The sequence below is a fragment of the Thermobia domestica genome, chromosome 6, assembly GCF_964235325.1.
Source record: "Thermobia domestica chromosome 6, izTheDome1.hap1.1, whole genome shotgun sequence".
NCBI lineage: Eukaryota > Metazoa > Arthropoda > Insecta > Zygentoma > Lepismatidae > Thermobia > Thermobia domestica.
In genome coordinates this window covers 99,825,845-99,852,975 of record NC_137459.1, presented here as the reverse complement: position 1 = coordinate 99,852,975, position 27,131 = coordinate 99,825,845, and the positions used below count along the sequence as shown (strand labels likewise).

Here is a 27,131-nt window from a genome sequence, read left to right as displayed (position 1 = left end):
GATATGAATATATAGAGCAAATTATTTAAACCATAAAAACCTGGTTTAAACCAAAAAAAAACCTGGTTTAAACCAAAAAAACCGTTTTTTTTTTTGTTTTTTTTAATAAAAACCATGGTTTTTGCCAACCCTGGTTTCTATAGAGCATTAAAAATGTTAAAATGAAATTAAATATGGTTTTTGATGTACTACTTAAGTTAAAAGAGACAAATGATAAATTAAAGAAGTGACTAAAAAATTATTAAAAAGCACCCTGAGAGATACCACGGGAAAGTTTGCCCACCACAAATCAAAATTACGACTATGCAAATAGAAACTGAGTGCCTTACCGCTGTGTCGCAATGCTTCACTAAACATTTTACCTAATTCTACACAAATAGCTATTATTAATACGTCTGCTATAAAATTACTACTATAGTGGTAGTATTAAAATACAGAATTCAATTATAAGCATATTAAAATTTTGAAGAAGTGCATTTCAGTATTACTAAGTATTTTTGAATAAAATATTATATACCTACTTAGTAACATCAATGTATCCTCGTTGGTACGCTCCTTGTCGATAGCCACTAGATGACAAAGGCTCCATTAATTTCGTAGCAATTTTCGAAACATGATAGTTGACGTTTATATCAGGTTCATTTTTAACTGACAAAAGTATCTGAGACACTGATGAGCTCCAGCTCCACACACCAGGATTATCTTGCTCAAATGCATTTACTGCGCCCCCAAGATGTTCCCATTCACTCAATTTCCGTATTATTTCCAAACTGTAGCCTTGAAGAGTGCTATCCGGAACAGAGCTTAAAGAAAGAAAGAGTTAACATATACAACTATACTGCTGTATTTTGAACACACAATGACAAAATCGTTCAAAGTCGCTGCAAGAAATCTAAATAAACAAATAAAAAATAATAAAATAATAATAATAATAAAAAAAATCAGACGTACAACGCCATCTAGATGTACTTCTCGGGTCATTGTATAATCTCGCTTACCTGGAGAAGAGACATCTGTACTTTGCAGTTATGACTTACGTTTTAGCTTTATTACCATACACGCATACAAATGGAGTGGAGCGTGCTTAAACACACACGTCCACATTTAACATCATAATGAATGGAATGAAAAAAAAAAAAAAAAAAAACTCATGGAATCTGGAATTCCCACTTATACATTATACTGTATATATCCACAAGTTGATGTGAATCGAACTCAGATGCTCCCGGCGTGCAAAGTTGTGGAGCACACATTACCAAATATAACGGGTTTTATATCTTAAACGACGGGCTACTTACTCACCAAATTTAGTTCAGATCCGGCCAGTAGTTACTGAGAAACAAAGTACAACTATATATATATAACTGAGTGGAACTATGAGCTCCCATGTACTTATGATAGAAGCTAATAAACTCGACCGTTGTACTTCCAGCAGAATATTATCCTGTAAATGCACGAGGCTAGGAGACAACACTACACAATTAGTGTCATGATTTTGAGAAAAGAACTATTTAGAATATTATTATAATCCTTTACTGAGATCTACAAAATTCCCTCGTCACTTCTTACGTCGTCAATCAGAATTCTGTCAACATCGCTATCAGCGCTGAATTTGTCAAGTAAATACAACAACAAACGGAGAAAGAAAACCATAATGTATATGAATCTGAAAATAATATGTTAATGAATTCGGAAATTGTATATTATTAGCTCCCAGCGTAAGCCCACGGGACTTTATAATATTACTTCACGTGTATGTGCGTTACTTTATATCTCGGTACCTACTGGTCAGATTTGGACTAAATTTCGTGAGTAAATAACCCATGGTCTAGGGATAATGATTACCACATTTGGTAACGGGGCTCGGCTAGCCTTGTATGTGGTACTTTATTTTTTTGTAACTACTGGCCAGATTTGAACGAAATTTCGTGAGGAAGAAGCCCACATTTAATAAATAATATAATGCTTGGTAGCCACTTCGGCCAGGAACAGGGTTAGTTCACCTTGGCTTGTACTAGAGATTGCATTAACTTACATTCCATGAATTCTCGTTGGATCTTGATTTAAGGATTAGGAAATAGATTACTGGGTTTTCGGTATCTATAGCCATGTTGGCCCTTCACGTATGATGACATCCCTCGTCGATCACGCTACCCGGGGAAATGCAGAGGAAGAAAGGAAGCGGCCTGTGAGCATTATGTTAGGTACCATCCCGGCATTTGCCTGGTATGAATAAGGAAAATCCAGGAGATTCTCATTCAGGATGGCTGACCTAAAAAAGATTTTGCACTTTTTCTACCGATTGTCTCCACCAGCTATCGAACACTGGACCACTCGCACAAAAGACGAAAGCAACAGCGACTACGCCACGCGGCGCCACCGGCTCTTGATTTAAGAAAATGGTTACACTTTTATTTTTAAAAAAATCAGAATGGAAGCCTTTCTGTTCCCACTAATCTGCCAATTCAATTGAATTGTTTTGAACTGGACAATCTCTTTTCAACACCAAGGTCATGTGACACGAGACCTATAATTTCAAGTTGATAGGAATCACTACCTGGATTTGTGTCCAACCTAAGTACCCTCACCGAAAATCAAATCCGATATTATGTGCAAAAAATACGCGCAATAGCAAACCAGACTAATTAGCCAATTAGAACAATAGAAAGTCAAAAAGGAATACCTTTAATTATAATAAAATATGAAACTGAAAAGTAACGCAATACATTAGTTACTTTTACCTTTTTGTTCATTACATTCTCTCTTATTTTGATTTTCGCTTTTAAGTATTTAGACTTCATATCTTTTAGCAAAGTGAAGATAAATATACAGACTGCCGATCATCCTTAACAGACAACTATCAAACACTTAAAATTGAATATAAAATTACTGATGTCTCTTTACAACTTTGGATGTATGTCAGCTGCGATTAATCAACCAAACTTAGCGAAATGAAATTAAATTTCTACATTAAAATCCAAATATTATGTCACTTAAGCTAAAGCAGACGGACGATCAACGGAAGTGGATGATTATAAAAGAATTGGTGGAATGATAATGTGGGGAAAGACCGGAGAACTCCAAGAAAACCCATGACAAGAAGTTGGTCCACCACAAACACACACAGTCTGAGACTGAACAAAGAACTGGCGTCAGGGGTGAGTGCTCTATCACTAAATAACGATACCACCCAAACTTGGTAAAACATAGCTATAGCTATATTGGATGATGAAGTGTGGAAGTTGGGCAAAAAGCGTTATTTAAAAATGAACTTTCGCCATAAGTATGAACTGTAACTCAACAATTTACATTCTTGACTTTGGAATAGGAGATCCCGATTCAATCTCAAGTGGAAGGGTATGTGGTTCGTATTCCACGTTACATTATTGGTCCATGTCTCATAACGTAGTTGTTAAAAAAGGAACGATGAAATTGAACTTCTTCCTTTCTGATTTGCTATTTGAGACAGTACTAACTAGTCCCGCTTTAATAATAATAAAAAGAAGAAGAAGTAGAAGAAGAAGTAATAGTAGTAGTATCGTTTCACAGTATGAAACTAAGCCTTTCAAACTATACGAATTCAATACTCAAAGTAGTGCACCTATAAGTACTGATTCCAACAGAGTAATAAGATCAAAGATAGAACCTGTTTCTCGAACATTGAATCTACGTATATGAAAAAAGCCATTATTCCCTATCTCTTACTGTTTTTGCTCTATGGCGATAAAGGTTGAAATCAAATATCGCTTACTTCAACCAATCCTGGTTTGAATAGAAAGTCAACGGAGCATGTGAAGCCTATTCTTCCCACGCTGAATCGATTGCAAGAAAAGAAAAAAAACGCATCTTAACAGTATTTACATTCTCTGCTCTACGGAAATCAATACTGAAACCGGAACAGTAAATTTGAACCACTTCCGGTATTGGTTGATAGTCGTGATACGTTGTCTTGAAAAAACTGGATTGTTAAAAAAAAACACTTCTCGCTATCTGTTACCATTTTTGTTCTATGGCGATAAACGTTGAAACAGGAAGTAATAATACATTTCTGGTTTTGGTAGAGTGTTGTGGATAGTCATGTTACGTTGTCTTGAGATACTGAATCGTTTAAAAAGACCGCTTCTTGCTATATGTTACCGTCTACGTTCTATGGCGATAAATGTTGAAATTAGTAGTAATAAGAATTTAAAAATATTTCCGGTTTTCGTAAGGTGTTGTGGGTAATGATATGTTGCCCTGAGACGCTGAAGTATTTACGAAAAACCGCTTGTCGCTATCTGTTACTGTTTTCATTCTATAGCGATGAACGTTAAAACTGTGACTAAATTGAATCACTTCCGGTTTTAAAAGACAGTTAACGGAGGAGATGAAACCTATTCTTTAGACGCTGAATCGATTGTAGAAAATAGCACATTGGTATCTCTTACGGTTTTCGCTCTACTATCTCGACAGACGGGCAGACAAAGCCGTTCTATAAGTCTTCTGACATTTACGCATAACAGTTTGGAAGTTTAGTAATTCCTCCGTTATTTCACGAACCATGCAATAGTTTAAAGTAATACTTACTTTTCCTCATTAAACTTGTCTACAATACAACCTGCAAGGTACGGTTCATTTAGGGACAAGTAGCAATCTATCATTTTCATTCTGTCCTCCGCAGAAAATTCAGGAGTGCGAGCTAACTCTTCGTAGCATGAAGCAGCAGTCTGTAAAAACCAATAACAACTATTAAATGTCGCGTAATGCTAAGTCATCTATTTCCAACAAGACATGATATACTATTTTTACGATATTGCGACAGTATTTAATACATATTCGTCTATTAAAATATTACCGTTTTGTTACTTTGCTAATTTCAAAATAATATTTTTAATTTAATGGATAGAAACAAAGCTAACATTACTTGACCGAAAAATCAAAATATTTCCCTCCATTAAAAAAAAAAAAAGTGTAAAGCAGTAAAAGTACGCTAAGTATGTTTTCAAACAAATCAATATTTTCCTTCTAAACTGCTAAGCTGTTTTGTTTTCTGTAAGAGATTGAGAACAAGGTATCTTTTCTAGTTGCATGTAAGTGAGTTTTTAAAATTAATTTTGAAAATCAAAACAAAATCGACGGAAATTATTTTTTACATCTAACAGTTCTTTATACTAGAAATAATTAGAAAAATTAGAGCAGAAATGATCATGTGTTGCATTAAAATGGATACAACACATTGAAATAAAGGTTAATTTCATTAAAATTCGACGGAATCAAGATACGAAACATTGGGAACTTTTGTGTAAAATTGTCTTATTTGAATTAAACCTCACATAGTAGTCGAATAAAGTGCAAGAATTTTCATCAAAATATAATGGTACGTGGTTAGTTTCCTGATTTGGTTAAAATTACGCTCTTTGGTATAGCAAATCTCGATGTATGTGCTAAGATTTTCAGTTACAGATTTAAAAGAAATTCGAAAATGTAAACTACAATATTTGACAATATTTTTGCCTCTGTTGTTTCACACATATCACATAGACCAGAAAAGTTTATGCTATTTTAACGTTACTTGAAAGCGTTTTCTTTATAACTCATTCTCGCAAGGACAAACTTTATTTCACTCTTAACTTGTATAGTGATGTCCAGTAGCGTACACAGGAATTTATTTCGGGAGGGGTCCAAATTCAATATGAAGATATTTTGTATTAAAATTCCTCAAATTGCCCCTAAAATTAAACTAAATTTACACAAAAGTCGAAATTTCGGGGGGGGGGGAGGGTTCGGACCCCCAGGACCCACCCCCTGCGTACGTCCCTGGTGATGTCTTAACTAAAAACTTTCCTTTGAAGCACTGAAAGAAATCTATATTACCCGATATTGACCAGCCATTTCATGATAAAGAATTTGTTCCTTGATAGACGGTTGAACGGTCTGCACAGCTGCAATCCCTGCCACGGCATCACGTTCGTCCATTGCAGCATAAATTTTCTGTAGAGAAAGAGAATTTTTATTCTGGTTTTAATAATTATACTTAAGATAAATACATGGTTCACCTTACGGACCACAAACAATAGTATATATTAAAAATCTATTGATTCTCATATACTAAAATATTCCATCTTCAAGCATGTAATCTATATATGTAAATGGAAATATAGATATGGTCAGTAATAAGATGTGTAGTCTATGGTACTACATCAAATGGCAACTGCTAAATCGATTTAGAAAATGCATTACACATGAACATAACACTGAAGAGACGACCTGAGAAGGGTAACAAAATTAATTTAAAAAAAAAAAAAAAAAAAAAAAAAAAAAAAAAAAAAAAAAAAAAAAAAAAAACCCTCATGAGACAGAAAAATTGAGTAAGTAAAAAAAGTACGACTGGGCCACGAACACCGCATCTGATTTTGTCATACTCTGACAATGTGTTAACCACTATGCCACCTAGTCCTTACCCAGATCACTCACCTCTTCTCAGGTTAGCGTTCAGCCATTCAGTTCACACAGAACGAACTATAACCTATATTTCACTTGGAAAACTAAGGTCTACACGTGAACACTTCTAATGGCATGAATAGGTAGCGACGACCTTAATAGTGAGGATGAGGTTAGTAAGCAGACGAATTGGCAGTATAATGGTTAGCACACCAGTAAGACAAGCTGAAGAACCTGGGTACGATTCGTGGTGCAGCTGCATTTTCTCACTCTTTGAATATAATTTAAAACACTACAGATATAGAAGAGGAGACGAATTTAAACCAAAAGGAAAATGAAGTTACAATCAAGGAGTTAATATCCAATAGAACAGAACAGTTGGCCACAAAAATTGAGAAGGTAGAAATAAAAATCACACTAAACACACATTTTACCACAATACTATATAGATAGATAAGTAGAATGAAACAATTTCGAAGTATTTTGTAGCCAGTTGAGTGCTACACTTTTCAAAAGTTGACAATGTTATGTAATTTGTCGACATTTTCAAATACAATCAACACGTATTGTAAATTGTAATAATTACAAGTAACTGAATACTCTAGTAGTAGAAGAAAATGTATATATTGTATACTACAAAATACTTACTGCTTGCAGCTGCAAGGTTTCTTCAAAAGTATCTGGGCGTTTTCTTATAGCTCGTTCAAGAAAAACTAATGAGCGTGCGTATTCTTCGCATTCATAGTTGATGTGGGAAAACTCCAGATCAGGAATCTTGTTTACAAAATCTATTAAAAAATAGATAACGATTTTTTCCGCCAAACTTAAACAGTGTTAATATACATATTAATACTACTACTACTAATAATAATAATGCAAAACCAGACTTATAAAGAGTTGTATAAGTAAAACATCATAGCTGAAAACAGGTTATTAAATATCTTCACAATTCTATTACTATCCTCTCGAGACGAAACCAAGGTTCGATTCTCGGTAGCTCATGTGGTTCGGACCCCATGTTAAGCTATAGGTCCACGTTTTATATAGTCTCGCTGCTAAACGGGACACTAAACTCAAATCAAATCGAATCCAATCCAATCTGATCTACGTTTCCCTAGATTTCTTTCACAGCTGTATACATGAACTCCTCAACTTCATTCCAACAAAACTAAGGAAATATATCATTTTCTCTAATATATATAATTATATTTTGGTTCAGTATTCTTCAATCTTGGAATTCGGTTGTATCCTGTATAGGTTCATGAAAGGTACCATTAGTAACTAATCAAAACTAAATTCTAAAATTCAAAACATAGTATTTCATAGTAGAAATAAGTGTCTACGCAATTGAACATGCAATTTGGAGAGAAACACTCCACTTTTGCCAAAATGAGGTTTTATACTCAATATCTACATATTTGCTAGACTCATTCATTAGGAAATAAACTTTACAATCACATGGTTCTGACAAGTATTCAGTCGCACAATAACTCAAATTTAAAGAAACAAAATATTTTAGCCAGCAGGAAGTTTTGTTTCAATTTCCCAAAATCAGCTGAACTGAAAGTTTCCCTACTTCAAATGGCACGTTCAATTTTCCGGAAAATTGTTAAGAAAATATATATATTTTTTAAAAAAATTTACTTTTATTCAATAAGAGTAATTATTTGTGAACAACAAATTATGGTTAATTAAACTGATACAGGAAGATCAATTTCCAACTACATATTTTTGTTGAGTTGAAACAGTGTGTAACATCTCGTTCACTATTCTTGTGCCCTTACCAGCCAAATAGTTGCATATTGCTACATCACAAAACTATACTAAGACCAAAAATCAAATTACAATGCATATAAATTTACTTTAAAATATCTGCTTTAAGCGAAGTAAAACCGAATGACTTAGCTTTTATTTATTTTTTACAAAATGTAATATTCAGTTTTATATCACACGTTTATATGCTGCGTAAGCTGAAGAAGACGCTGGTGATGAGAATCAACCAAATGATAGAAGAAAGTGAGAGGACCCCGAGAATATCTACACACACACATGGTGTTTGTCCACCACAAAGACCACTTTGTGCCAGCTGGGGTCGAGCCAGGGACCCCAAGCACCAGCGATGAACGCTTTACCACTGAAACACCGCGGCCCCTATTTATGTTTTAATTATTTATTTGAATAATTATATTATATATTACTCTGTTAAGTTAGCCACCTATGTATCTTGTAACTTCAACCGCGTGTTTCGAACGTAAAATTAGATCTTATGGAACTATCTATCCTGTGAGGGTTGATCTTACATGATGGTATGTGCACCAGCCAACTGTAATGGATTCATATATCGATCATGATTCGGAGCCTATATTCATAACCTAGGTGTTCTAAGAACAGGAAACACAAAACCTCAAAACTCAACTACAATGATAAAATCATTCCTGTATTAATTGATTATTTCACTGTACGCAATTAATGATCTTTTACTTCCTTAAGAGTTCTTAAAAATGTATTCCCAAATCATTCTTTACTATTTAAAAGTTCAACTAAAGTCCAAGATTAATGTGTCAGAAAATTAGTAGAACGAGTGGAAGAGAGAATGCCTTGTGCAGTGTATTGAAAACTATTTATCAGAAACTCTGGAAACGATACTACTTACTGTTTTCAGTGTCAGTTGTATGAACGTATGAGCTCCAGCTTTCAGGAAGATGTATTGAAAAAGATTTACTAAGAAATACTAAAGGTGATATTGTTTATTGATGTTTGTGTCACTCGTTACCAACTACATGAACATACAGAAACCAAGCTCTCAATGTTGACTTTCTATAACTCCTAACATTATATCATTAACAGATTTCAGCTGCAAAACTATATTAGTATGTATGTCGTCTTTAGGAGAATAAAAGACAAAAAACGTACGCACAGTTTAAAGTGTAATTATAAATATACAAAATATACAGTACTGACATGAAAAGACTGCCTACTCATGTGAGGGCCTATTGCACGACAGAACCTTCTTAAATCCTGAAGAAATGGTCCTATCACGATATACGTGTAGCGTTCTTGGGCAACGGTAAAAGCATCACTTTCCTCATCCTCAACGTCATAGGGGCCTAATACACATGTCCTGAGACGATACACCATACCATTACGCGTCACTATGTAGTAGTTTCTTGACGATAACATCTGGCCGCTCAAAACCAGGGAATCAAGTTATATTGGAGTTCAATGTCAATAAACGTCACTTTTATCGGAAAACAGCACATTCTCCAAGAAACTTGGATCCTCGTACACCCATGGGCGGCGATTAGGGGGGGGGGGCAAAGGGGGGCAGTTGCCCCCCCCCACTTTTTTTTAAATTACCCATTAATGTATATAGTTTCATTTGGAAATATAAAGTTTTGTAGGTATTATTGGTTCATAGAATAAAAATGGTGCCATAAAATATTTGTTGTTCTATGAGTACGTATTGGAGTCTTCCCGTGGAATTAAGAAAGCTACAGGAATTGCGTTTGAACTGCCACTAAAAATGGCCCAAAAATTAACCTAATGAAGCGCGAGAATTCGAGCGTACTTTCATTTCTTCTTGCAATTGATCGATATGTTAGTCAGCCGCTCTGGAACTAATTGAGATAACGTTTTGCAATAAAAGAAGTCCTTTACAAGTTATTCTTTAATTGTACAAAAATCGACAGTTACTAAAATGTATTTTCTTCTTTCTAATAATAATATTTTGATTTGATTTTTTCAGTTTAACATCCTGTTCAGCAGCGAAGTTATATGAGACGTGGACTTAATGATCAACGTGGAGTCCGAACCACGTGAGCTCCATCCGAGAATCGAGCCCGGGTCTCCCACGTCTAAGGCGCGTACGCTAACCGCATAGCCACGAAGGAACTCAGTAAGGAATATTAATTTTGCAGCGTAATATACGAGTTTAGGGGTGTACATATACAGTTTTGTATATACAATAAAATTTAGTGAATTCAGCATAATTCTAGGTTTTAGGATTATTTTGTATAACTGAAATGTGGAGTGACTCTAAGTATTGCTGAGTTTAGATATATTCCAAGAAAGTGAAAACTGTACTTAATGGCAGCGAACATGTTTCGGGAAGCTGCAAAAATATTTCTTTAAATGTCGTAGCATATGCTTGTAGTATTCATTGTCATTCTAAGAGTAATAACACATATAATAGCATTCGTGGAATTAAAAATATAAGTTGTTCATTAATTTCCAGTTTCAATATAACTTTTGCAAAACAAGCCTCATTATTTATTACTATGATTATTTGATTAATATTATCCTTTCTGTTTATTTGTTTAGCAAATTTGTTATTAAATGGGCCCCTAATCTGATCACGCAATTTTCCAAACAGATATTCATGAGCAAGGAATCAAATCTCTTCTTACACCTTCGTTGTTTAAGAGTACAAAGGGCTAGTATCTACTTGAGTTGCTCTTGTCAATTTACTTAATAAAATATGAAACAAGATATACGGTATAAGTGAAAAAGACAGTATCCTCATAGTTATACAACCTTTCGTCAAACAAAGTGTTACAAGCAACCAGGAAAACTAACATTGATATCAAATATTAAGATCATGTCTTGCCCCCCCACTTTTAACGCCCAACCGCCGCCACTGCGTACACCCATGATAAAAGCTGTTCCATTAAACACCCTGGCTGGCTCTCATGCAAGAATCTGATATGTATCCGGTAAAGAAACTTAATTACATTCATAAACGATTGACGAACGAATGGACATATCACTCATGTTCAGTTTAAAGATCTTTCGCCGTAGACTTCGTCCAGGCGAATGCAGAACTTTCTGGAGTATATTACGTGATTCTGATTTGTCGAAACAGTTAATGGTTGGCCGGAGTACTACATCCGCTGACACTACACTATGACAGAATGGCGAAATTTCCTAATGAACAGTATAATGTAATCGTTTACTACTTCCCAGTCGCTGGAGAAGAAACTGCTGAATAACCGTCGAACTCAGTTATTCCTGGTAAATTACGATCTAGCCTGAAAGAATAGTAATATACTGTGGTCAAGGTAATCTCTGTTTGGGAACCTAGTATATTAAAAAGAAAAAAGAAAGTTCAAAGAATACCCTAAATGCTCAGAATTGGTCATTTTTTAATACTTGTACTATATATAAGACTATGGATGTACTATATATACGTACAGAAAAAGACTGGATGTAAATCTTAAATATCGAGAGGCTAAGATCCTCTTCTCTGCGAACTAGTATAAGTACATGCAACGATGCAGGAAGTACAGGAAATGACAACAACTATATAAAAGGAATTTGGATACGTTACCTGGATACTGAATATTTACTGTATATATCGAGAAAACTATAGATCTGAACAAAAACACCAGAGGTGCAAAAAGTGCAGCCAAGTTCGTCAGCCTCAAAAAGTGTTGAGAAGAGGATGGATGAGCCAAGTTTCTTGAACACTGCATCTGAAACGAACACTGGAACTTGGTGCAAGGTGTGTAACATATTTGAATACACCAAGATGTCTGTTCCTAGCTTCACGGCCAGGACATTTCAGCCCAAAGGCTGGTGGTGGCCCCCAAATCCACCACGTTCACAAGCACCATCCCTAAGGCTCGTCAACATCATTTTCCTTGACACCTCGTGGAGGATTATAAGTTTTTCTTATCTGGGTTTCGAACCACCAATCTTACTGCAGTATATATGTGCCTTAGATCATTAACGAAGTTGATATTCCTAAGGTTGGTGCTGTCTCCAAACCTACCACGCCCACCACCACTATCCCTAAGGCTCTTTAACATCATTTTCCTTGACACTTTATATGAGCAGATTTCTTGAATATGTCCTTAAATTCTAAACCTTATATTTCTACCCATAATAGAGTAGTTTTTACAGAGCCTCGAAATCTGTGATCTTACCCAAACTCTTGTTTGTGCTTACGGCAGTGCAGGCCAGTTTTCATTTCCGACGAATTATATTCTCGGAACTTGGCTACCATGTATTGTCGTGCATGTCGATGAAAATATAACATGAACACATGCATATGTTAAGTGCAATATTAAGATTATGGTGATCAAAACACTTAAAATGTGATCACTATTAATATGTCCTTTCGCTGATATTTTCACACTTCGAATCACTTCAATACACTGATATTTACTTCACAAGTGGGAAAGAGTATAACTTAGGGAGTCACTGGTGAGGAGGATTGGTGATTATCCAAGACTGCGATGAATTCCACTCCTTGCCATGATGATTCTACTAGTCCTTCAAATGGCTTGAAGATAAGTGACTGGTTTGCCACAATTGTCTTAACAGCTCGACAGAATCTCACAGCCGGCGAACAACGCAGGAAACAATTCAATTTCTCCCGCAATAGAAAACCATTAACTGCTGTTTTAGCGCGTTTTCACTATATTATCGGTATAAAATGTAAACGTTAAACATTACTACGCTATATACAATAGACCTACATGAAAACTGACCTAACAAGGTTGATATATCGACAAAGTATACGGATACTTGTGCCTGTCAAAGTTTCTCAGCGTTGAATTTAGGCGTTATCAGTACAAGTGGAAAATCCTGGTGTTGACAGTAGCCTCCTTAAAATGTTACTAGTAGACGTATGAAAATCAATACATGAATATATGATAATCACCCTTACGTGATTCGAGGGTATGCTTGGTTCGAGTAACAATGAAAGTCACTAAGCGGTTTTATCTCCCTTGAGGAAAAAAATAAAAAGCTTTCTCACGGTTCATAGTCCCTTATAAATACTAACAACTGACTTCAATGAAAAACGTATGGGATTGGCAAATATTTAGGTTAACGACACACAGAGAACAGTTCAAACATCAATAATAAATTAGCAGTTCTTCATGTGTTATCGTTCGTTTGGCTTTCTGCCCAGTTACGCTTTTGGAATTCACAAAATGTCTCGAATATATCTGATTGGTCTCTTGAATAAAAAAGTATAATGTTCGTTGCGAAAACGAGAAAAAAGAAAATTAATTATTTCAGAAAGTTCTAACTTCTGCGTTTCTCATACAAAGTGAGAAATGCTACCAAAAAATACATGTTGGTTAAGAATAAATTATACACTCGGGTAAAAGAATAATGTAACCATGGATCGGTTGTGATATCTGTGTTTCTTAGTACCATCTAATAAAATCTCTTTCGGAATTATTTTCTGTTATTTTTTCTCTAACTCGGCCCTCCCTCACGAGTGCTTCTGTACAAGTGGAAATCATATTAAACTAATAAAACTTTTCCTTAGTCGGGAGACCCATTTCCAACTTTAAATACACACCTCAACTATCTTCTTACTACTGGAAATATGTGTAACTCGAGCTATATGCCATCGACAAACACACACGCGAGTTCGAGCTGCGCAAGTTTCAGCACCGTATATCTTCGCGCTTAGCGTAGATATTGTCATGAACATACTTTAGCTATATTTTTCTTGATTTACCATAATCATTTTGTGTATGATGGCCAGTTATCAACAATTACGTAAAAAGGCTAGTTTCGTTGTATGGATAACTGAAATTCAGAAAATTTGAGCTAAAAAATATTACTTTCCAAAGAACATAAATTATACGTCTAGCAATAGATAGAGGAAATACCTTCTAAAATGTCAGCGCAAGTTCCATACAGAGCATGTACTCTTTCATTGTTTCCATTCTTCTTTCGTTTTTTAACTCTAAACTGTCTTATCCACTGTAACAGGAAATCCACCAATAAGAAGACAGTTTTCGAGCACCTCACACACATTGAAACTGGAGAATCCGGATCAGATATGGAATGCTGACTATCACCTTTTATCTGAGGGTCTCTAATGATGGCCAAGATCTCTTCAAGGATAGTGTCTACCTCCATGTTGCTGTGATAAGAAGATATCACAGCTTCAACTACAAAATAAAAATTATACTTTAATTACTTTATATTGCATTTATACATTCGAATTGATAAACTCACGGTTTCAAAATGTACTCATTGTAAGTAAACTATTTTCTATTACGAAGTGTGGAATATTAATAATTCTAGCTTATTTTCTTTTAGTATATTGGATGGGTATTCAGAAGAGAGAAAATCAAATTTAAATCTGTCCTACTAATCGTTCCAGACAGAAAGAAGCAAGGTGTACATCGCAATCAGAACTGACTTCACTAATGAGCCTCAAGAGCCAACGACAGCACTATCCTCTTATCACAATTAATGCAGCCATCGTGAAAAGTTTATACCTCTTTTCCTACAAAACTGTTTTCTTCCGAAACTCTAAAGTAAATAAACCGAACTTACTATATTTTTTATGAAACTGAGAAAATCACCATATCTTCAAATCACAAATAGCTACCTAAATCTCGTCACGAGATACCGCGTGGTTACATGCTTATATTCACGTGGTGGTAGAAGTTCATAATACTCCGAATCCCATGTCAATCTGAAGGTTCACGTAACGATGCTAAAACTAGAAACTCAACTCCCAACTAACAGTCTCACTGACTTTGAAATCACAGAAATTATACGAAATTTTGCTAGTGACTACTATATATAGATATTATCAAAATAATGGTAACTCTATTAATTCTTCATTACTTCGCATATGAGGTGGAACATTTATGATACGTATCCAATGCTTGAAGGTTGTTAGTAGTATTTAGGTGATTGCCTGTAACTTGATCATCTTTATCAAGTGTAACCAGAGGTGTTAACCAAGATTCCATTTTGGGTCCTATTCTTTTCCTACTATACATAAATGATTTGTTAGAATATATGCTTCCACCAAAATGTATTCTGTACGCTGATGACATCAGTATGATTATATCAAGAAAATCAATACAAGGAATTGAGGTGAAATCTGTCATTTTTACGTACAGATTGGTAACGAGGTTAACAGCGAACAGATTAATTATAAGCCATGATTAATCAATTCTCTTAAATTTTCGTTTTCAAGGGAAAAAACGTATATCACCTCGAATAAAAATATCTTCTCATTCTCTGCAATACTCTTGCAGGACAAAGCTTTTAGGTGTAGATGTAAGTGACGATCTCTCATGGGCTGCTCACATCTCCACTTTAAATAAGAAGCTAAGCAGCGTGTGTTTTGCCTTATATAAACTTCAAGGTATGGTGTGAAGAGAAGCACTTCTTAGCTTTTACTACGCCAAGTTTAATTCATTAATTAGCTTCAAAATAACACATTGGGGAATTACTGAAAATAGTTTAAGCACTTTCTGATTACAAAAGAAAGAGATTAGAATACTTTTCGGATTACTCACAAAGTCGTCATGTAAAAAGATTTTCATAGAAGCAAAAATTTCCAGCGTATATATTTATAAATCCATTCTTTTTACTGTGAAAAAAAAAAGGTATTTTTTTGCCTTTAACAAAATTGTTCATAGCCATAATACAAGACAAGACAGTGACATATTTGTGATGCATCAAAAATATGCTAATACAAGGAAAACTGTGTATGAATTGTGTTAAGTAGTATAATAAACTTCCCATGTACTTGAATATGACTAATCTTACCGCTTTTTGTAAGATGTTATTTAACGTACTTGCTGTAAAGTGCTATTATACTATTAAGGAATATCTAAATGATTCATTAAATGAAGAATTGGCAACAGAAACTTACTCCTCAGTACAAAGTGTGGTATAAATGGTTTCCTAATTAACATGTAAATGAACATGTTTATATACTTAATAATATCTTCTATTTTAGGGTTTTATATTTTAGTAGAACGCATAAGTGTAATATTATGTATACCTTCTGCTACCTCATAATATTTTACTAACTGTAATGCTTACATGAGAATTTCTCGCGTTTTGTAAGCTAATGAAAGAGGCAAATAAATGAAATGGAGTGGAATAATGCACGAAAGTAAAAAAAAGAGAAAGAAAGAAAAACTTTGGTACAGAGTAAAGTTACACGATCGTCATTTCACCATCAGACTTCAATGTACTATACCATCAACTTTCTGCACCACGCCTATGTTACAATATGCTTGGCGAAAGGTGGGCTATAAACTTGACAATATCATCGTTCGAAAATGTGATTAGTGTGGCGTTTAAAATTGGACTGCTTGAATGTAGAAGTGCTGCTGAATGTGAAAACGTGGCTTTAGTTAGATGTGCATTTTGTTCTGCTCCACTCTGCTTTGATCACTTCACTGAAATCTCACACCTGCACTTTGAGGACCGAATAGCGGGGCAACACTAACAGGTCAGTGGAAACAGTTTGTTGCTCAGATAGCGTAATTATTTTAAGCAGGAAGAAATATAGCAATCGGTCCTGTCATTGTAATGTGTGTGTTTTTAATCCTATTATATCAATATTTTCATAGAAGCAAAAATTTCCAGCGTATATATTTATAAATCCATTCTTTTTACTCTGACATTACCGAAGTTTCTGCTTTAAATATTGCGTAAGTGATCATTCAAATATGTCTCGTGATAAGACACGCACTTTTGCACGCGAATGGCTCATACCACTGATTTTGGGATGAGCGATTTATTCTAGGCACATTTTCGTGCGGTTCTGAGAATTCAAGGTCACGCACATCTCTTTTCAGAAAAAATTGTATTCTTTGGATGTTCGTCAGTCTATCCATAAGTGCAGTCATACAAAGTTTAAACTTTTCTGTAATTCACCAGGTCCTGGATCCTATTTCTTCCCTATACATAAAAGCAAGAGCAGTTTACTGGGTGGTTGAAATAGCTCTTAAGTATTACTCGTTTCATAAATGGATATTTTATTAAACACAATACAGTTCAAAATACTTCTTTCAGGAAAAATCAGAATATATAGTTAAGTAGTGGATTAAGCTCTGATTTGAAAACTGTTTGTAAATCTTTGAAAGTTTCTTTAAGAATACTATCACGCAGACAACACAAGTAGTTAAAATTCTAGATGATCTATTTAAGAAGTTTAATCGTATAATGATTTGTTTCACATGTATAATTTGATCACATGCAAGAATTATATTTCTTAATAGTCCGAATCCCACTAACGGTAGTAATTTCGATAAGAGCACAGTTCCAACAGAGATAACTGACCGATTGGTTGAAGTTTAATGGGGACGTCAGCATCGAGGCTATTTGTCCACGCCACGATTAACACGACTGCCCAAACACAGACTGCCGGTAAATAAAATTTAAAGACCAACATATCAAAATATAATAAAAATACTGCTGCAAAATAGAAATACCGTATTTACGCGAATATAGGCCACATGTTTTTCCTAAATTTTAGCTTACAAAATCATGGTGCGGCATATAATCGAGATCCCCCCAGATTATAAATCACCAGTTTCAAAATGATATATACATGTATTTTATTTTGTAGCCTTCAATTTGAATGATTTCAGTTGTAATGGCATATCCACATCTCCTGTTTTGAACTACAAAATCAAGCAAATGTTTTTCCCCATTTGGATATTTGTACTTTTGCACTCGAAATGAACACCGACTTTTCAAACTACTTAAGAGTTTCCCTTCACTTGCACACAACTGACGAAGTTTGTTTCAGCAACATCAAATTTGCGTCCAGCTTCCCGCTTTCCGCGTTCCTTTGCATAGCAGATAACTTGAAGTTTAAAATTTCGCTGTGTAACTAGTACGCTCCTTTCCCATCGTCACTCAGAAACCAAACGATCAAATTTTCTCGAATAAATCAACTTTGAACATCGTTACACTGTCGCTTAAATTAGTTACGTCATCAGACCTCTCAATACGCAAAACCTGTCCTGCTGATGATGAGTCACCCTTAGTTATGCGAGAGTTGAAAAAGGGGAAGGAGGGAGAAAGATGCAACTCAAAGTATTGTCGAATTGAACTTTCTCGTAAATTTAGTAGTGTGGCCTATATTCGAGATTTACTTTTTTCTATAATATTGTGTCAAAAGTTTAGGTTTATTGTTTACCGCAAATACGGTAAAACTCTAAGAGATAAAATAATAAATATGTGAGATTAACAAACACATAAGTACGAGCGCGAGTTTCATTGAGAAGTAAGAGCACAAGCCTGTACATCATTGATGACAGCGAATCTAATGCGAAGTGACCATCTCTGGAATTGACTGCAAGATGATCTGGTCTAATTAGTCTGTGGTTACTGGCTCTATAGATATTTAAAGAGCAGATGTCAACGCCATATTTATTTTAACACTTGGAGTTTCACATGTTGGTACTTTTCCCGACAGAACAAGTAATGTCAGTATATCATTCAACAAAACATGTACCTATATCTCACAATGTACACCATCTTCGAAATATATGTTTTCTTTCCCGTACCTATTTTATTTTTCTCTCTTTCTTTTCTTTTTTCTAAAATATTGATTACGACAATTTATCTCCACAATTACATTAAATATAACAAAGCACAAATAAAATTAAACTAAATTTCAACTGAACTATTTTAAGGGAGACACAAATTCATCACACTATAAAAAAGAAATAGCATGCCCAATATTCAAGGCACGAGAAAATAATACAAAAATGAACATACCTAAAACATAAGGTAGAAAGAAGAGATTTACGTTGATATCCTTAAGCATACTGTGCCTACATACATCAAACACAAATTTTGCACGTTCTTCAGAACATCTGTTCATCAATCTTACTACCCAAGCATATGCCCATTCATGGAATGTCATGTTAGGATCAGATCTGAAATTATAATAATGTAGAAGAGATTAATTTTGTACAAACAAATTTGCTCCCACACTAAATAATCACTTTGTATGCAACATACGGAATGTTGTTCAGGATGCATGCGAGCAAGTTCGATGTGCCAATGCCATCTGCAGGTGTGAGATAGACAAAGGACTGTAACTTGATTATTATTCTGCGGCTTCCTCTATCCGGATCCGAAGTGTAAGCACGTATATTAGTGCAATGCAATCGAAACTGAACAGCTATCAAGAACAATATACCACGTCCATTTTCCAAGCAAAGTTCAAATCATGTGTAAAAGATTCTAGTAAACATAACGAATGAAGTGCAGCGTGGCATATGTCGAGCAGTTTGTTAAAAAGTGGCTCGGAAGATCCTCGAGGGTGTTAACAGAACCACCAATCAACACCTGAGACTACAGTGCTATAGTTAGGCTCGCGTACGTAACGTCCAACCCACACATCGTTAAATGAAACCACTTATTTTTGAAAACGCCACATAAGAGCAGACAAGTGGATATGTGTGATCTCACTATATCACTTTACCTACTTGATAGTAGTCAAATACGGGATATTACCAACGTTCTAACTATGCAAAGACTACGCTTTGTCCCCTACTGGGGGGTCAAGAGGTTCAGTGACTGCTACGGAATTTAGGTATGCTGGGGAATTACTAATTAGGAAGACTCACAAAAATGCAGAGGTGAATAAAGCACAGCACTTCCACCAACCCTTATGAGGCCCATTTTCCGAACAGGTAATCAACATTTAAACATAGGCTCCAACTGTGCGCACCATATGGATAACACCATCAATCACACCGATGAAATATCCTTTACTTTAACTATAAAATGGGACATGAAATAGGTGCCCACGGTATTACGTTTTTTGATATTCCAATGACGAGTACTGGTGCTTGTCCAATGGCTTTCTGTTTACACCACTAAAACAATTTTTCAAAAATAACAGTGTCCGAACTATTCGTATTCTCTGGCAAGTCATGCAAAGAGAAACGGAACAACATGTCCACGATCAATCTGTAGTGCAATTCCCTACAACGGTAATGACGATTTTAACTGATTACTCATAATAATGGTAGTCTAATTAAACAACTACCAGTGGATGGCGACGTAGCATTTTTTGAGGCAAGTACTGTGCAAACATGATAACATGAAACTGAAACAACCAGCAGAATAAAGCAAAGTGGGTTGTGCATGCTTTAAATTATTTAGATATTACAAAAACTTTATGCAAGTTCGCTAATAAAGCAAGAACATAATAATAATAATAATAATAATTTTATTGCATACTGGAAATTACAGACAGAACTGCCCACTTACAATTTCCACACAAATAACATGCAAATAACAAAAATAAACATAATACATTATAAAATACAAATGATACATGCACAGAAAAGGAAAATAATCATGCATAAAATAAACATGCTGTTATATAAAAGAAAATAATACTCTCAGCTGATAATGAAAAGATTATATAATTGTCTTTGTATATTACTAAAATTATGATAAAAATGTCAATAACACTGGCAAAATCATTGGCTACTAATAAAATTTTATACAAAGGAACATCATTGAGAAACTGAATGGGTTTAAATATTTTCGGATTTCTTATATGATAACTGGTTGTATACAGAGTTATTATTGATAACAAATTCAAATTACCGTGAAGAATTGAATGTAGCATTTTAAGATCCAAAATAATCCTCCTTTCAGACGACCTTAACATACCTAAGGACATCCTAACTTCATCTAAAGACATACCTTCATAACACTTAAACTTCCAGCGTAACCAAGCAAGAAAAAGATTTTGAATTGTCTCCAGAGCAGTAGATATATAATCTATATTTCTATTTTACATGATTGAACAATATTCAAGATTACTTCTAACATTGGAATAATAAAGAAAAAGGCATGTTTTAAGAGACATAAAATCTTTGGATATCCATTTAAGAATTCCAAGATTCCTTCTCGCTTTGGAAGTAATATTCTCAAGATGTTGTTTGAAAAGCAATTTACTGTCAAAAACAATACCTAAATCTTTAATAGTATCTACAATTCTAATTAGAGTATCATTTATGTTATAAATTAAAAAAAAAAAAAAAGATTTGGTTTATTCGCAATATTCATTGAAAAGGTTTTGTTACAATTTAAAGGTAGTACATTGTTTTGAGACCAAAGTAGTATTTTATTATTTTGGAGCACCAAACAATCATCCAAATTTACAATAGTTTTGTAGATTTTGAGGTCATCTGCATACATTAAACATTTACAATCCAAATTTTCAGTTATATCATAATTAAACATAAGGAATAGAAGTGGTCCGAGATTTGATCCTTGCGGAACACCGGAGTATATGTTACATACTTCTGAAAGATAACCCTTATACCTAACCACAAACTTTCTTTGGGACAAGTATGATACTAACCAAGTAATAAATACAATAGAGAGATCATGGTGTTTCAATTTGTAAATTAAGATGTAATGTGGTAACTTATCAAAGGCTTTAGGAAAGTCGAAATAAATTACATCGATTTGACCATTACTTTTCAAGATAGGAAGAGTATCAGCTATAAAACATCTTAAGTTAGTTGCAGTTGACCTATTTTTCATAAAGCCATGTTGATAGATCGTAATATTGGGATAAACATGATTATACACATAACTATTTATTAACTTATCAAAAACCTTGGGTATGATACTCAACAGAGAAATAGGTCTATAGTCGGATAAATTTTTCCCATCAGTCTTGGGGATAGGAATAATAACGACCATCTTCCAATGTTCAGGATAAACAGAAGTAAGTAAACTCCTGTTGAACAAAGATGTTAAGACAGGCGTAATGATGGACACAATGCCCTTCAGTATAAAAGCAGGTATACCGTCTAAGCCAGAAGATGATTTGGCATTAAGATTGTTTATAACCTTAGTTACTTGCTCAGTTGTAATAATAGGATAAAGAGAATTATTACCCGCCAAATTCGATAAGTTAATATTATGTAAAGAAGGACGCCTTTGATATATAGTCTCAAATAATTGTGCCCATGAATTAGCTATAATTTTAGGATTAGACACATACACATCATCAACCATACGTTCAGTGGCTTGGTTTATTTGACTTTTATTTTTATTAACAAACTTCCAAAACTTTTGAGGTGAATTACTTAATGCATTATCCATATTATGTATATAAGCAAGCTTGTCTAACCTTAACCTGTTTTTAAATTGTTTCCGTAAGTAAGCAAAAACATTATAATCTTCATTTGAACCAGTAAGTTTAAATCTCTTATGAGCGTTTTCTTTCGCTTTAATTAATGAGATCAGATTCCTAGAGTATCAAGAAGGATATTTTCTAGATTTAGGTCTATTTAGAGGTATGTTCTTACTCATACTGGAGTTTATTAAATTTTCTGCAGCAATAACAGCAGTATTAAGGTCTGGATTCAACAGAATATTAGTCCAGTCAGCTTCAAGAAGTTCTTGTTGATTAAAGGGCTAAATAATCGCCCTTATGATAAGCACAATGAGAATAATTACCAACGAACGGTGTATTGAAATAAAAAGGAAACGTAATTTCAATAGGATAATGAAAGCTACCAGGCACCATAATCGCTTGGACATTCTTGGAAGCACATAAATTAAAATTAAATATTACCAAATCTAAGTCAGATACATTATAATCAACATGGAGATTGAGATAATCCAGAAATGTAAATAAAATTTTAGCTTTACATTTAGCATAATAATGAGTACGTTAAAAATGGTTTCTTAGCCCATTCCACTTTAGGTACATTATAATCACCAACTATTAAAATGTCATAATGTAGAATATCTATTTTATTAGAAAAGGCCTAAAAAAAATTCACTAAATGCATTCAATTGCAAATTAGGATGGAAATACATACAAAATAATAAAAGATTTTTCCAACTTTCCTTGGAAATTCTAAACAAACACTTTCCTCAAAAAATTCAAAGTAAATTCGCCTCACTACTTTAATGTTTTTCTTCACTGCACAGAGAACACCACCACCTCTTTCACAAACATGAAATTCATAGTGTCTATCGGATCTAAAGCAAGAGCATAATAATAATAATAATAATAATAATAATAATAATAATAATAATAATAATAATAATAATAATAATAATAATAATAATAATAATAAAGAAGTTTATTGTCGTTAAGCTATACATAAGAATAGACAACGTTAAGATGATATAATATTGGTACATAAGTATGAATAATAATCTATAACTAAATTAATAATGAAATGACATTACAAAATAAATGGCAATAACGATATGCATTTTAAACACTAGCTCAACACGAAATTATGAAATATGTTACATTTCTATTAAATATGTAAAATAATCGTGTAAAGAATAAAAGGGCGTTGCAACTAACCAATTGTACAACTTACTTTTAAATCTATCAATATGTTCATTTGTTAGTGTTGTAATGAACTTGTTATGCAGGTTTATTCCAAGTGTTCCACAACTATTTAGTCACAAGTGTTGGACAGTTGTTGATATGGGACATTTATGAGTTTATTGCTTCTAGCATTATACGAATGGATATCTTGTTTGAGTTGTAAAGTTTGGAGATTACTTTTTACATAGAAGTACTGTGTAAACATATAGATTGATTATTATCAATTTTAAGATTGATAAATAAAGGTCTGCAATGAGCTAATTCCCTTCTATATTAAATCTATTTAACATGTTACATGTGACAAATTGAGAACTGCAGAAATAATCTGAATTTCGAAGTTCTTGTATCATTATTCAAACGATATCTGTTTTCCCTGAATTTCCTTACTACCACTGTATGTATGTAATACAATCATCAGAATGTTTTCTACTTCATAAAACTGATCAGTGCACGTTGAATTATTGTCTCCATTGTATTTCCGAAACTGGCTTTATGCCGCCAAAAATAAAACTAGTTACACTAAAAGAAATTAGCACCAGCTTCTCTAAATGCTATTTATACCCATATGTCGAAGAAACATTTTAATATACACTAGCTGAACGTGCGCTCTCTACACAGAGCATCATTCACTCCTTGTCATTCCTCACAACATTGTACATGTTCCTTTACATACATAAGTGAAAGAAGTCTTGATAATAATAATAATAAAAAAAGATAAGGGGTACCGTAAAGGAGAGATTATTTTGATTATTTGTTCAATACCTGGCACCGTTAGCAAGATTGAGCCTACTTCTGGTTATAGTTTCTAATTCATGTATGATCAGTGTTTCCTTTGCTCTTGCATGCAGCATATAATATGCAAATACATTACATACATAATTAATTATAATGTCAGTAATATATAATGTTCATTGGACAAAACACTCCAAACAATAAAGGTTCATCTTAGACTGGAGAAATGGTTATCCTTCGTTTTCCATATAGAACTAACGACTGAGAGATATACAACTATATTGTGTTGGAATACATAACTCGTAGGATATGACGCTTTACTTTATAAAAAAAAAAAAACAAAAATCAACACTTCCAGTGTACCCCTAAAACATGTAATAAAGAAATAAAGGCCATGTTTTTTTTTTTTTTTTTTTTTTTTTTTTTTTTTTTTTTTTTTTTTTTGATATTCAATTAGAATTGGACAATCTACACAAAATTTGGAATTGATCATCGGAAACGGCACGTTTCTAGTACTTGTGGTTTTTGAGATCTCATTGTCGAAAGAATTGGACACAAACATATAAACTTTTCTTTGGACACAAACATATAAAGCTAGCATTCTAATATATACACTAGCTAAACCTGCGCTTTTTATACAGCGCATCATTCACATATGAGCATGAAGCTCCTTGTCATTCCTCACATCTGTACCTGTAACTTTACAGACACAAGTGAAGGCGTCTTGATAAAAGCCGACAAGGGACACCATAAAGGGGAGATGTTTTTCGATTATTTTTCCAGTATTTCTCACAGTTTGCATGATTTGAGCCTACTTCCGGTTGGAGTTTCTAATTCGTATATGATCAGGGTTTCCTTTCCTCTTGCATTCAGTATGTAATAAGCAAATACATTACACACAATTAATGTCAGTGATATATGGTGTTCATTCGGCAAAACACTCCAAACAATAAAGGTTCATCTTAGACTGGAGAAATTGTTATCCTTCGTTTTTCATCATTTGCCCATGAAAAAAGCCTGAGAGATATAAAACCTCTATATACAACTATGTGGTGTTGGAATGTAAAACTCATGTGATATAACGCTTTTTTAAAAATTCAACACTTCCGGTTGACCCCTAAAAATGTAATAAAGAAATAACTATAACATTTTTTAAATATTCAATCAAAACTGGATAATCTACACAAAATTTGGAACTTACCGATGAAAACAGCAGGTTTCTAGAGCTTGTGGTTTCCGAGATCTCAATGTCGAAAAGATTGGCAACAGATATATAAACATTTCTTTGGAGACAAACATATAAACCTAGCATTTTAATATATTGTAAGGATCCCCACAACACGACAAAAGCACATGTCAACAGAACAAGTGTTATTGATTGTAAACAGCGTAGCAGACGAGAAGCCGACACGAAAGACACCGAGGAACGCCGAAAGAAGACGGACCTCACGGAAAAGCCCTAAGAGGACAGATAAAAGCTGGATCACCGACGGACCTGGCATCAGTCGACCAACTGATCGTAACCTATCCTAAACCCTGGAGGCTGCTATGAAGCGAAGGGGTTACCCGTACAGAACATTATAACCTGCAATTCATGGTCATTATACAGACACTTTATTGTTAGAAATTTTGTAAACACAAAAGGCTTAACTTTACAATAAAATTGGTGAAGGGATAAAATATCGGTCCATTATTGACTATCTATAAGTCATTACATGGTGATAGGCACCGGAGTTCTGTACGGGGCGCTCTTTTTATTAATTTTTTAGCAGGCACTGATAAGATCAGTATCAAAATCAATCTAAGTTTCGTTATCCCTCCAATCTTTTCTTTTACTTTTCCCGAGTGCGATTTATGCCGGAAAGTAGATCAGGAGAGAATAATACAAATATGACAGTGTGTGCATTTAATATATCCTTTAATATGCCACATTTGACGAAGTATTTGGGTCACGTGCACGAGGACCGGGACAAGATTTTCATGCTATTCGATCATATGGCAAATATGCAAGCATGGCCACCAGCTAAGAAGGAAATTTTACCGATATATCTACAAGGACACAATTTCTGTTTTAGAAGGGGAAGAGCCGGACAAGATCTCTACAGTTTAATCAGCAAGATTTTTCTGTCTTAAAAATGGCATACTATGTAGAAAGTAAAACCATCCTGATTATGGTTTATTATATCTTCTATGCATACCCAAATCGTTAGCCAACTTGTGGTTCACAACCTTCCACCGCCAAGCAACTAGCCCACATTTCAGTTTCTCAAAATCGTATGAAACCGCCATAAAGAAATTTTATATGCCGCATCTCAAAAACTATCTTGCTCACAAAATACGTACGTCCCAGGACTGCCAACGTTTAAAGAAGCTACCACAAAAGGAACAGGCCGAACTACTACATCACCCAGTAGAAGAAATAGCAACATGGGTATATGACGAACTCGGGCGCTTCCCAAGTAAAGAAGGAAGAAATAAATACATACTAGTAGCCACAGAATTAGCTACACGTTATGTGATTGCAAAAACAGTGCACGCCATAAACGCGGAAAATACAGAGAATTTTTTGGAATATGATATTATTCTCAAATTCGGAGCATTTACAACGCTGAATTGGAACCAATATCCAGAACATGGAGCGGCTCGTTTGCAACATTTAGCGCAGAAGTACGATTTCACCTATAAGTACTCACCCGCATATAATCATGCTTCGATAGGGTTGGTAGAGCAAACCAACAAAATTATACAAAATTGTCTTAAATTTTTCGTACAAGAACACCATACGGATTGGCAAAGATGGTTACCGCACGTTATTTTTGGCATCAATTCCTACGTATCTGGAGGG

The 27,131-nt window shown here is 34.3% G+C and overlaps 1 protein-coding gene across 4 annotated transcripts in view; it reads right to left on the bottom strand.

The window, feature by feature from the left end:
* The window catches only part of LOC145688127 (serine/threonine-protein kinase ATR-like), a 381,701-nt gene that overhangs the window by 93,491 nt on the left and 261,079 nt on the right, over positions 1-27,131 (bottom strand). For all 4 annotated transcript variants that reach the window (XM_081761899.1, XM_081761900.1, XM_081761902.1 and 1 more), the window contains 6 exons: positions 18,937-19,097; positions 14,052-14,336; positions 7,069-7,208; positions 5,854-5,970; positions 4,567-4,706; positions 522-803 (listed from right to left, as the gene is read on the bottom strand). In XM_081761899.1, coding sequence (XP_081618025.1) covers positions 522-803; positions 4,567-4,706; positions 5,854-5,970; positions 7,069-7,208; positions 14,052-14,336; positions 18,937-19,097 — 1,125 coding nt within the window. The remainder of the gene's footprint in view (positions 1-521; positions 804-4,566; positions 4,707-5,853; positions 5,971-7,068; positions 7,209-14,051; positions 14,337-18,936; positions 19,098-27,131) is intronic.